We start from the raw sequence: 13,646 nt of genomic DNA, 5'->3' as shown, positions 1-13,646 counted from the left end.
ACCTTGAATGCGTTGAATAAAAATAAGTTGCCCAGAGGATAAATTTGCCTTGATTTTGCTTGGTACAGTAATACTTAAATACTTTATTCTAGAGGCAAACTTATTTGTTGTTTTATAAATAGTTTTAATGGGTATGTATATACTTATACTGTTAGGGAAGCAGACGGACAAACAAGGTGATTAAATGATGAATGATGTTTATTAACACAAAGGAGCACAAAGGTATAATGATGGGGAGTAACTGAAGTTCAGTAGAGCTGATTATCCTTCTTTGGAGTAGGATGGATGACAGACACTGAGGATGACCGAATGCACACACCAGAGGACTTGCAGGGAAGACAGACTGACGATACACACAACTCTGACAGGACACCGGGAACGCTGGACAGACTGGAAGGAAACCGAGATCAGGTAAGTTCAAGAGATGCGATAATATGATAGTGACTACCAGGAGGTACTCGCTATGAGTCCGCTTCGTTGGAACGAGACCGGACAATGAGTGAAGTGAGATGTGTGCTTATATAGTGAGTAGGAGTGATTGGGTGCAGCTGTGTGTGATTAGTACTCAGGTGATGATGCTCGTTGCATGATACTGGTGGAAGAGCCTAGCCAATCCGTGACATATACACTTACATAAAATAAAAACAGTGAACACTTTTTTATTTTTATTCAAATGGTGATATCTGTAAAACCCTGATATGTAAACCCCTTAACATACACCTTTATAAACATATGCTTAATCGAGAGATTAATAATATGCTTAATATTGTTGTGTTGTTTCACAGTGATCTTCATGTAGTGCCTGAAAGAATAGTTCACTCAAAAAAGACAACTGGCTGATAATTTACTCACTCTCAAGCCAACCAAGATGTAAGTGACTTTATTTTCTTCAGCAGAACAGTAAAGAAGATTTTTAGTTAAAATTGTGGTCCTTTTGTCATTCGTAAAATGTTTAAATAAATAAATGAATAAATTCATAGCCTACAAGCAATACGCCTGGCAGTACATTGAGGTGTATGAAGTCTTGGGTGGCCTGAAGAGTGAATGAATACAGGAGCATATAGGTGATGCCTATGTGTACATGTTTAATTGAACTATATTAATTAAATTATAATTTTATTTATTATATTAATTAAAAAGTGTATTTGTGTATTCAGTGAGTGTATGTGTTGAAGTCCTCAATGGTTGGCATCATCTCCTCACTGGGCTTGGATCCCATCAATGGTGCTGCATAATCTCTAGAGGTCTCAGAATCAGCATCCCCAGGTGGAAATAGAGAACAAAGATGATAATTAGCGTAGCTGCTGTTCATTATTTCTATTTTTTTGGCTTAGTCTTACTTTTTCGGAGGTCCCGACAGCGGAATGAAGCCTTTAGCAACCCGGTTTTGGAAAACACCCATACACACTCATTCACTCTTACACTACGGACAATTTAGTTTATTCAGTTTCCCTACAGGACATGTATTTGAACTGTGGGGGAAACCGGAGCACCCAGAGGAAACCCGCTGTATTTGAATAACAATTATTAAATGCCAATGTGAAAATGAAGTGCTGTAAATGAAGATAGGAGTTCTATAAACAAACATAAACCAAACATATAAAACATATTTCTAACAAAATGCCTGGTGCATTAGGACAGGAGGAGTGTGTCCTACAGGTGATTTGTCAAGCCCTCTCACCTGTATAGAGCACACTCATGCATCATCCCATTATGTGCTGCATTGTGTGTGTGCTTTAATAAAAAGATATATGATTTATATCTTAATGATTAATAATGTCTTGCTCAAATTATAATGTATCATGTGCAGCTTTAACTAAATTTAAATAAAAAGATAACCACGTCACACCATTTAGAAATATTTTATTGAGGTATACAATGTCTTTGGCAGTTTTTTCAGTGTTTCACTAATGTAACAAACACATACTATATTATAAATATAGAATACATAGTTTACATATCCTGTCACTAAGGAATACTGAACCTAAAATACATTACAAAACCAGAGGATCTGTAAATGTGATATAAAGTCATTTTAAAATAATTATGTATAGACAGTATTGAATCTATACAGACGAGACGAAAGTGCAGTATATTGCACACTGTCTAGCATAAACTGTAGACAAATATAAATCCCTTGTAATAGTCTGTGGTTAATATATGAAGTGGATCAAAAAAGTTTATCAAAATTGTTCAATAGATGTAGGACAACTTTAATGAAAGGCTTTGCTCCACTTCACACATAAATAGACATAAATATGATTAAGTATCATTTAGGAGTTCATCTAAAAGCATCTGATTCTGCTCAATGTCTTCAAATTTTGTAAGGAGCTCAGTGCGAACAATGGGGATTTTCTGGTAAGTTTGAGACACTCTGGGTCGATCAATGCGCTGAAGTTTTAGTTTTTGGGGTCTGGAGAAGGATTTTCGCCTCTTGGTGATAATACTGAACTGCTTCATTTTGCTCTCCATCGCTTCGTAGGCTTCGTTATCAATAGCATGGTCAAAGGTTTGCTTGCATGATCCTTTGCATGCACGGATTTTGATGTCAATGTCCACCTGAAATTAAACAAAAACAAGCCTGAATGAGGGCAAAAGTTATATTTCAACTTAAAGCAAACAGTGAAATCCCTGACTCAACTTTTTCGGGGAACATTTGATCAAGTATATAGATTATGTGCGCGTGTGTGTGGGTTGTGGGGGGCTTCGAATGTTAACTTTGAGCGTGTAAAAGCTTAGAAAGGTTTAAAACCATTAAAATCAAGTCATACCTCAATTCGACGGAGCTGATTTATCTGATCCCAGATCATGTAGTGGTATTTCCGTAAGTCTTTAGCAAGTTCTGCAGACCTCTTGTGCAGGAATGTGAGGTTTTTGTGAATATTTTCAGCAAATTCAGCATATCTGAGCTCTATCACTGTAAAGAAAATACTATCAGACATCTTGGAAGAAAATCCATTTTTGTATTTATATCACTAGATTTGAGAATTAGACATGTAGGCAAATTAAAAAAACAACAGCCATAATATTTAACATACTATATGTTTGGACGATGGTTTTCCTTTGACATTCATAAAACTTGACACTCTTTTGCATTACTGATGAAGTGGCATCCTGATTTTGTTGAATCTTTTCACAAATCTTTCTCAGACGTTTATGAATAACTTCATCTGCCACAGTAATAAGACCCTCCAGTCGACACCCAGATGGACATTTATCCTCCTGCAGAAAAACAAATACATAATTAATGGAAATAAATTCGCATGAAAAGGTTACTGTTATGCTATTGGAAAATGCCATCCTCTTCGCAAAGTGCCTGTTATATTAGCATAAAAGCTGTCTGGAATTTGCACAAGTTATAGCTATTGTAAACATGCTGACAACATGTTAAAATATGCTAGCAACCTTGCAAAAACATGAAAATGCTAGCAACGTGTTAAAATATGCTAGCAACCTTGCAAAAACATGAAAATGCTAGCAACATGTTAAAACATGCTAGCAACCTTGCAAAAACATGACATTGCTAGCAACATGCAGTGCTGGGCAAGCTACTTGAAAATGTAGTGAGCATTAGCAACTCTACTGAAAATGTAGCTTAACTATTAACATCTACACTCTGGGAAATGTAGCAAGCTAAGCTAAAAGCTACTTGGCAAAAGTAGCTTAGCTACAAGCTATTTTTGCAATTTTCATTTTTAAATTGAAGCAACTTAAATCCAAGTCAGTCATATCTTAGTGATGAATAAAACTGGCAATGAAACATATAAGGCATGTTCAGTTTAATTATTTAGGCCTACTGTAAATAATATGCTGTACCAAACAGAAACTAATTATAGCGTATTATTCAGCGTATTATAACAGCTTGTCACCCAGTAATAAGAACAGTGATTTGGTGTCTGGGCTGAAGGGCACGCTGTTTCAAAACTGCCCAAATTTTCTCCACCCGCCTATGCCATTTTTTTACCTGCACAATCAAATTCAAAACTGCCCAATTGGGCAGGAAACCACCTAACCACCTAACCACCTAAATACGCTGGACACAATGCACTCAATGAAGCTAGTGACGTCACTGTGATGGGTAGGGTTAGGGGTAGGGTTAGGTGAGCGCAAAAACATGAACATGCTAGCAACATGTTAAAATATGTTAGCAACCTTTAAAAACATGAAAATGCTAAATGAAGCTAGCAAACTTGTTAAAATATGTAAGCACGTGATAATGATTTAACAGTATTATAAGACATACTGTACCAGTAACTTGCTGAAACATGTTAGCAATATATTATGATCCCAGCAGGCACACAACATCATAATACGTTAATATTAGGTTAGATTTAGGTTGTGATGTCAAGTGACCAAATTTCTATATCTAGCCAGTGTCTAAGGACAACGTTATTGTGACGTCCATTAACGTCGTCAAATTTCGTTGATACTTGGTTGATTTTAGGTTGTGTTGGAAAGTGACTAAAATCCAGCGTCTGATAGATATCATAGTGGTAACGTCCACACAACGTCAAGGTGTAACATGATTAGACGTTAATATTTGGTTAATTTTAGGTGGAACGTTGGACATTGACCTCGGTCTGACGCTTGGTTCTGGCATCAACCCGATTTTCATTTGCAAACATTTCCCATGATATTGGGGTACCTTGGGGTACAACGTCAATATGACATCATGTTAAGGTCCTGTGCCTGTAGGGATAAAACATGCTAGTAATTTATCTATATCTCATCTAATATCTAGTTTTCTGATACACAGTATGCTCTTGTTTTTGTTTTGTTTTTTGGCTCATTGATTACTATTTGTATAAGCACTACAAATTAAACTATGACTAATGATGCAAAACTATGGTGAATTTGTGGTTATTATATTTTGCCATGTATTTTAGTTGTATTTGTAGTGAATTAATTGTTAATTTTTGTTAAAAATTGTTTAATTTTAAATAATAACAATAATTTCTCAAGCCAGCATCAACATTTTGAACCCTAACCCCAACATTTTCATGTAGTTTCTACTCCTGTGCTTGAATTCTTCCCTTTATTCTGTTGTTGTGGTTTGATTAATTCAGTTTTTATTCATTATTATGCAGTGTGATTTTTAGGTTGAATTATTTAAGAAAACACACATTTTTTTGAAGATAAGCGATCTGATTTTCCGAACTCACTCACCGTCTCCTCATCAGAGCACAAAGGGTATGTTGGTCGTGCTGGACACTGTCCAGATCTGCTGTAATCATTGTGAATATGTTGTTTCTGACTGGATTTCAAGGCCGTGCACACTGCAACACACCAAACAAACTAGCATTAAACTTTTTATGCTTTAATGACAGGTTGTGGCTAATATGCAAATTGTGATATATAGCGGTATTTTTGTAAGTCTATTGTTTGTTCTTCAGACTTAAAGAACTTCTAAAGTTATGCATTAAATAGACCAACTAAGCTTAAATAAACTAAACTAAGTTACATCTTAACCAGGTCATGCATAATTACAGTCTCATGTTAAATTTAATTCATATTTTACAACTTGTTAAATGCCTTTTTTTATTAATTAACTAATGGTGAAGATGGTAATATGGTGTTCTGTCAGGGAATAAAATGTACCTTCAGAGACACAGTTTGTGACAAAAGCAGTACTCACGTACACTCAAAAAAATAGTTTTGCTGCTTGTTCAAACTACCAATTTAAAATGAGCTAAAACAACACAATTTTGGAATTTTTTGGGGGGAACCTAATTATTTTCTGTTCAATCAACTTTAATTAGTGACATTAACTTAATGGATTTGTGTTTGGACAACATGAATTAATTGTATTGTATGGTACCCTGCATTTTTTTACAGTGTATCTACCCCTAAAACGTGTTTTAAAGTTTTGGCCAGTATGCACTATTAGGCTTCCATTATGAAACTGTTGTGGTTTTGCTAAAAAAACTGTTGTACCCCTGATGGTACAATTTTGGGGGTGGATTTTTGTGAGAAAGACTAAAATAAGCTTTATTAACTAAAAACTGAAAGGGATAGTTCACCACCTAAAAATAAAAAATACTCACTATTTATTCACTTTTAAGTGGTTCCAAAGCTTTATGATTTTATTTTTCTTGTTGAATCTAAAATAAATTTAACACTAATAACCAATGTCTTCCAAACAAAAAAAATAATACTATTCCCTATGATAAAAACTTTCTTCAGAATATTTTTTTTGTTCAACAGAAGAAAGAATTTTAAATACGGATGGTGAGTAAATGATGATAGAATTGTAATTTTTGGGTGAACTATCCCTTTAAAGAAAACCAAAATCATGTGAACACATTGTGTTTTTGTGGTTACAAATTGTAGATCATCCAGAAAATGATTCTGAAAGCAGACATTTTTAAATAAAAACACACTCCAGAACTTAAAGTGAACACATCTTTATTGGAAACATGAGGTAAGCTGGTTGTGTAAAAATGTATGTTGCATCATTATTGTTTTACATTCAAGACAAGCAGAATATTAATCATACAGCTAATTCAAAACAATAGATATCAATCCTTTCCCCCAATACCCTCTTTATTTTTTTCATTTCAGACAGGTCTGATCTTCATTCTCACCACTTTGAGGGAGTAATCAGCTGGTTTGAAAGGCAGCCACACGACACCATTCTCAATCTCATAGGGGACTTTGGTGGCTGGGTCGTACTGGCCTCCTTTATAGTAAATGCCATTAAGGTTGGCTGACTGGCAGTTATTATACCACCACCCTCCACCATACATCTCTGCACAGTTTTCCTCCCACTTATCACTGTCCCTATCAAAGGTGCTAAACTTCATGCCGACATGTGAAAGAAAGGATCCGAGGTTGGCCTGTCCTCTCACTAACGCATCTCCTGCATCGCCATCATAATCTGATACGGTCAGGGGGAAACCTTCAGCCTCCGAGCCAACTTTAATGTTGTACTCAGCATAGGCCTCAGCTCCAGTCCAGTCCTGCAGCTCTACTCTCAGAAGACTTTCTTTCTGAGTGAGAAGGTGCAGGAATTTGTTACCAATCCAGATCTCACCCTTACCCTGCTTGTCTATCTGTCCGAAACCATTTAGATACTCCTTCCAAGTGCGGTTGAAGTTAACAGACCCGTCTTCCCGCTGCTGAACCAGAGTCCATCCCCCCAACCCAGTGCTTTGGTCACAGTAAACCTCTACTACCTCCTCAGACCCCGCTGGTTTTATTTTGAACATCCCGCTCTGACCGCCGTTCACGTGCTTCTGCTGGATTTCAACGCAATCTGAAAGAAGATTACACACCCGCCGATTAGAGCAAAACTGCATTGCAAATTCATTCCAGAGATCCAAACAATTGCTTCTTGGTGAGTGTTAATAAATGTGACACATATTTACTTAGATATCAGTTAGTCCACATGTTTCCAACAAACTCTTGTTAATAGTGTTATCATTATGTTTATCAATGGTTCACTTGTGTTAAGAGTTTCACTCGAGTGTACCTCCGCCAACAAAGCCAGCCTTGCGCTCATCTTGCGATTTCACACTGCGTGCGTGGATGTCAGGCAGATCTTCCTCCACATCGCCCCGCATGAACGCCCCGAGGTCATCCCCAAAAATAGGGTCGCTAGTGAGGGTGGTCTTTGAATAACTTTTGCTTCCATCTGACACTGTCTTTGTGGATGTTGATGATGAAGATGAGGCATACTTTCGGTTGTCAGTGCCAAGATTCTTAAAGAAGTCTCCTCCGAAGCCACCCAGATCAGAAGTACCATGACTTAGAGAAGTGAGGGACTTTTCATCGCCCCCGGTCACGGTTATTTTCATGCCATCACGGCTCAAATCTTTCCCTTCTTTGGCTGCAGTCAAAAACTCTGAATCTGAAATTCCTAGTTTTCCTAAATCTTCACACCCCGGCCCGCTAGTCGAAACTTCGACCTTCTCCACGGGGCCATCTTTGGTGTGTGTTACCACCTTGCGAACTGATTTGGTGCACTGCTTGACGGAGGTGGTGCTGGAGGAGGTTTGTGATGTGGAGCCCGTACCTGATGTTGGGAACTTGCTAACTGTGGCGGCAGATTCAGCAGTGGAGCCTTCAGCTTCCAGAGAGAGCTGCATCTGGCCCACGTCTCCAAAAAGCAGCTTCTGTTCGGCTTTGCCCGTTCCGCTCTTATAAATGGTAGGCACCAACACATCCTTCAGCGGCCTGCTCTTCATGATTCCCAAGGAACTGACGGTCTCCACGCTCTGTACACGCATGGTGTTCAGATTGTCCATTTGCTTGTCCAGAGTCACGTAGCTCTCTCTGTCCACCGAGAACTCGCTGTAGCTGGCACAAGACCCCTTGCATGTGCGTAGTTTGATGTCAATGTCAACCTGTGGTAGGAGATAATATTGGGAGAATTTACTTAAAGATGGCGTTGTGTCAAGAAATCAGTGTAGAGATCAAATTTCACACAAACCAAGGCTTGGTTTTAGTTAAGACTTGGTTGGGAAAGTTCAACCAAAAATGTTCAACCTGTTTGAGTTTCATTCTACTGTTGAACACAAAGGAAGATGCTCTGAAAAAAGCTGTAAACCTGTAACCATTGACTATCATAGTATTTGTTTTTCCTGTGATGGATGTCAATGGTTTTAGGTTTTCAGCTTTCTTCAGAGCATCTTCTTTTGTGTTCACCAGAAGAAAGAAACTCATAAACTCATTGAACTCATTTCCAGGTATATAAATAGTTAGTAAATTGTAATTTTTGGGTGATATCCCTTTAAATATCTTGCTCACCTCAAGTCGCTGCATTACAACAACTTGATCTTTGACCTGCGACTTCAGAGCATCCAGAATTCTGAGTTGGCGGTCAATTTTAATCTTGATATCAGTAATCCTCTGCCTCAGTTGTTCGGCCAGAGACATGTACCTGTTATCATAACCTGAGGAGAAGGAAAAAAGTGTTTTTTTCTGTAGTGTGTTTTACAAATTACAGAGATCCGGAAGGGATGTGATGGTCAGGAAAATATCGATGGGAGAAAAAAAAACTGAGTGAAAAAATATATTTTTTTTTTAAAGTTTTTGTGTTCCCTTGCAAAGATGTGTTGGTCCCCTTTGCAATACTGTCGTTCAACAAACACTTCCTATTCACTTCATACATATCAACCCTCCTGTTTTTGCCAGGATTCTCCCGTAGTTTACCATTCTATCCTATCTATCCTATTTTACCATTCATCCTATCATTATTTTCTCATATTTCTCCCATATTTTTAATCTTGAAAGCATGTTGAAATTAATATAAAATGTCTGCATTTACTTTCTTTCCATTTAAAGCCATGCGTCGATCACTTCATATGCAACCTCTGAATCAGCAAATGCATGTATAAGTGCTGACTGATGGACACTTTGGGATTTGGGTGTGTGTTTAAACGGACAAATACACTTAATAATATGTAAACATGTCCATCCTGCGTGTTTTTAGACACTATTTTTCTCTTAAATGAGCACTAACAGTTACTGAAGTAATCAAATGCTGTCATTATAGATCTGTGCGTTCTTACAGAGACACCTCGGTTATCAAACAAAGCCAAACTAGATTAATTTGCTGCTCTTCACTTGTTTGATAACAGAGGTGTCACTTTAAGTGCCGTGTACCAAAGCTGATCTGGGAACAAAACGGAAAAACTTCCCTTCAGTTTTTATTCTCCCATCCATTTTTTTCCTCCCACACAGTTTTTTTTTTCTTCCACCCATTTTTTTCTCCAGCATCATGTCCCTCCTGGGTCACCATAACAAATCAACTTCATCGTGGACATAAATGATCACATCTGAATCAAAGCAAATCCTTACCACTGTTAGAGGTCAGTTTCTCTCTCAGGTAAGTATAGGTGGTTTTGGACACTTCATCGGCAGAGCGATATAGTTTCTGGCCCTCCACCAGGAGACGTCGAATCTTTTCAATCTTCTTGAGGAGATCATGGTCTGCTTTGTCCATGAGGCCTTGAACTCGGCAGCCAGATGGACATTTGCTTCCCTATTGAGTATTAAAAGAAGCATTTACTGTAGCAAATTTTTTGATACACATTTTTGTGTTGTGTCTAATTTTTGGTTCAATATGTATGACTTACATAATATATATAGCAATAGGTAGTAGACCTCTTAATGCTGTCTGAAATGTTTTATCCAGCCGATTTGAATGTTTTCACTTGATTGAATGGGCGTTATCAGTGGTTATTAGCTGATAGATATGGGCCAGTAGGGGCCTTCTGCGCATACTAGTTGGATTAGAAGGCTGTTAACATACATCCACATGGTTAATCAGCTATAGATCACATACGGCTGTGGCCAGAAGTTAACGAGAATTATTTACATTATTTATTAAATTTCCCAGTAATTGTATTTTATTAACGTCTACTCCTACCCCAACCTTAAACCTAACCTTCACAGTAATGTAAAAACAGATCTGGATCTGGAGTCTTCTCTATTTGTATAGCTGATTAAACATATGGAGGATGATAACAGCCTTTTGAGCCTACCAGTAGGTGCAGAAGGTCCCTACTGGCCCATATCTATCTGATTATCGAGTGATAACATTCGAAGTTGGTGTTTTTATCAGGCTTCTGTGTGGGGGTTCAGTAGTTTCACTATTAAGCCAAATATTAAGTTCTGTTCATGGTCTTTAAAGTGAAATAACCCAACATAAACTGAGGAAATTGCTCATTTTCGATGGAAATTTCAGATGGCACTTAGAGGTTTTTGTATCTGAACTCTTCATATAGACTTAATAGGTATAATTAGGGATAGAAAGTATAGTTCGTTCAAAGATCATCATTCTGTCACTGACATTTTGACATTTTATAATCATAATAATTAAATAAAAAGTTGTTGTTTTTTTTCTACAGTTTTTCAATTTGATGTTATACACTGACTTCCATAATATATTTTTATAAATATGAGTTTCTTAATATATGACTTTCTTAGTTCTGATTAACACAAAAGAAGTTCTTCTGAAGAAAGCTGAAAACATGTAACCATTGACTTCCATAGAAAGATAATACTATGGAGGTCAATGGTAACAAGCTTTCCAATTTTCTTCAAAATATTTTCTTTCGTGTTCAACATAAAAAACAAACTCATAAAGGTTTGAAACAAGTAGAGTAAGTAAATGATAACAGAATTTAAATTTTTGAGTGAACTATCCCTTTAATGTCTAACATAAACCAAAGAATATTGATTGCCAGACAGCTGATGGTAAATAATATCTTCCATAATATGTTATTCATTTAAGGAAGTCAGCATCTACCTTCAAATCTTTGATTATGAACATTAATCAAAATATCTTCTCTTGCATTAAACATAAGAAAGAGATCCATATAGGTCTGAGACTACTTATAGTTGAGTGTATGATGAGAGAAGTTTCAGTTTGAGTAAACAATTCTTCCAATAGTAAATAAATAAGGCGATTCATTCCGCTTTGGCGACGCCTGTTGTTGTTTTAATGCAGCTAAGGCTTTTATTCAACAATAAACTCTCAAATGTCACAATAAAAAAATCTATGCATAAAATAAATGCTGTTCTTATGACCTTAATATAATAAAATAATAATAATAATATAATATATAATGACAATATGAAGAGTTCAGATGCAAAAACCTCTAAGTGCCATCTGAATTTCAGTAAAAAATTAGCATTTTTCTTAGCCTCCTTTGGTTATGTTGATTTATTTCACTTTAAAGAGCATGAAAAGAACTTATTTTTTGTCATAAGTGATATAACTAAACCTACACATAGGAGCCTGATAATGACATTTAGAGTTTTTTGCATCTGAAGTCTTCATATGTTGTTTATATTTCTCCTACAATGTATCTGGGAAAAATTTATCTTCAAATTCATATAAGATAAATAAGGGACTGAGTCCAAGGAGAATTAATGAATGAATGAATGAATGAATGAATGAATGAATGAATGAATGAATGAATGAGAAACAGTGCATACCCAGTCATCATCAGTACACATTGGCCATTCTTTTGTCTGGCAGGTGTCTTGTGCCTTGAAGCCGTGCTCAATAGGACGAGCGCCTCTAGGGTTCACCACTGTGTCATCCTCTGCCTAAAAAAAAGTACTTTTTAACTACTTTAGGTCTGCAATAGGTCATTTTAATATACAATGCTCAGCATAAATGAGTACACCCCCTTTTGAAAATGAATATTTTCATCCATTTCTCAGTGAATGTAGCCAATGCATTTAAATGAAGCAGTTAGTTTTATTTAAAACAGTTATACGCATTAAAATAAGAGTTTGGTCAGGGAACATCTTTAGGAATAGAAAGATAATACATTTAAATTGAAGCGTGTTATTACAAATTTCAACAAAATTTTATATTTTTTTATTATTGTATTTATTTTCCTGTTAATTAAAATTTTATGTAATTTTTTTAACAGTTTTTTATTTTTTATTAATATTTTAACAAATTTTTGGACTGTAATCTTACGTTTTTTTGTTAGATTAGTTCCGGTTTTGGCTTTGGTACAGACTAATCTAATGTACAGTATATGCACAAATATATTATTGTAGAGCATCCTATACACTGTAAAAATATATATATTGCTGCCTTAAATTTTTTTGTTGTCAAATTAACTTTTCTAGTCATCTCGACTTATGCACTTACAGTTGAAGTCAGAATTATTAGCCCCCCTTTGAATTTTTTTTCCTCTTGTAAAAATTCCCCAAATAATGTAAAGTAATTTTCACAGTATGTCTGATAATATTTTTAAAATATTCTTTTAAATAAAAGCTGTTTTTTATTTTTAAAAAAAAGAAAAAAAACATTTCAAGAAAAAAATTATTAGCCCCTTTAAGTTATATTTTTTTCGACTGTCTACAGAACAAACCATCATTATACAATAAGTTTCCTAATTACCCTAACCTGCCTAGTTAACCTGATTAACCCAGTTAAGCCTTTAAATGTCACTTTAAGCTGTATAGAAGTGTCTTGAAAAATAGTCAAATATTATTTACTGTCATCATGACAAAGATAAAAGAAATGAGTTATTAGAAATGGGTTATTAAAACTATTATGTTTAGAAATGTGTTGAAAAATTCTTCTCTCTGTTAAACAGAAATTAGGGGAAGAAAATAAACAGGGAGGCTAATAATTCAGGGGGGCTAATACTTCTGACTTCAACTGTATATAAAGTTAAACTTTGCATATCTTAAAAAATTAAACCTGATTAACTTATTAAAATAATTTAAAGTAACATAAAACATTTGTAGTCATTTCATTTTGTCATATCATTTTGAGTAATGTGAGGGGATGTACTCATTTCTGCTGAGCTCTGTAGAATCAATGGATTGAAATTAAAATGACATATGCATAAATATAAAAATAGTACATGAACACAATAAAAAATAATCTTTTTTTTTTTTTTTTTTTTAATAAAATGCATTATGTCACTCACCAAGGCAGTGGACACCACCACGAACAGGCAGAGCAGCGAATGTGTGAACTTCATTTCCAGCCTCTCTGCGCAGAATACAGACTGTCTCTGCTCTCACGTCACATATGAACCCTTGTGATTGATCAACACACTGACTCACTATTGACCGTCGTCCTCGGCCCCCGCAATCTGAAACAGACACCTTCCAGAAACAAAGGTGGAGAGAGAAAGAGAGAGAGAGAGAGAGAGAGAGAGAGA

The 13,646-nt window shown here is 35.9% G+C and overlaps 2 protein-coding genes across 2 annotated transcripts; both read right to left on the bottom strand.

The window, feature by feature from the left end:
* Positions 1-1,882: 1,882 nt before the first annotated feature.
* Positions 1,883-5,282, bottom strand: LOC130218970 (fibrinogen alpha chain). Its single transcript, XM_056451279.1, has 4 exons — positions 5,167-5,282; positions 3,039-3,222; positions 2,772-2,917; positions 1,883-2,559 (listed from the first exon to the last, which is right to left on the bottom strand). The coding sequence occupies exons 2-4, from the start codon at positions 3,094-3,096 to the stop codon at positions 2,263-2,265; spliced, it is 501 nt and encodes a 166-aa protein (XP_056307254.1). The 5' UTR covers positions 3,097-3,222; positions 5,167-5,282; the 3' UTR covers positions 1,883-2,262.
* Positions 5,283-6,388: 1,106 nt separating this feature from the next.
* Positions 6,389-13,519, bottom strand: fga (fibrinogen alpha chain). The gene is made up of 6 exons (XM_056462185.1): positions 13,410-13,519; positions 11,947-12,060; positions 9,802-9,985; positions 8,749-8,894; positions 7,472-8,345; positions 6,389-7,255 (listed from the first exon to the last, which is right to left on the bottom strand). The coding sequence occupies exons 1-6, from the start codon at positions 13,461-13,463 to the stop codon at positions 6,558-6,560; spliced, it is 2,070 nt and encodes a 689-aa protein (XP_056318160.1). The 5' UTR covers positions 13,464-13,519; the 3' UTR covers positions 6,389-6,557.
* Between the last annotated feature and the right edge of the window lie 127 nt (positions 13,520-13,646).

Source organism: Danio aesculapii, chromosome 1 (assembly GCF_903798145.1).
Source record: "Danio aesculapii chromosome 1, fDanAes4.1, whole genome shotgun sequence".
Taxonomy (NCBI): domain Eukaryota; kingdom Metazoa; phylum Chordata; class Actinopteri; order Cypriniformes; family Danionidae; genus Danio; species Danio aesculapii.
Note: the sequence above shows the minus strand (reverse complement) of the source record. Positions and strands in the feature narration are given on the sequence as shown.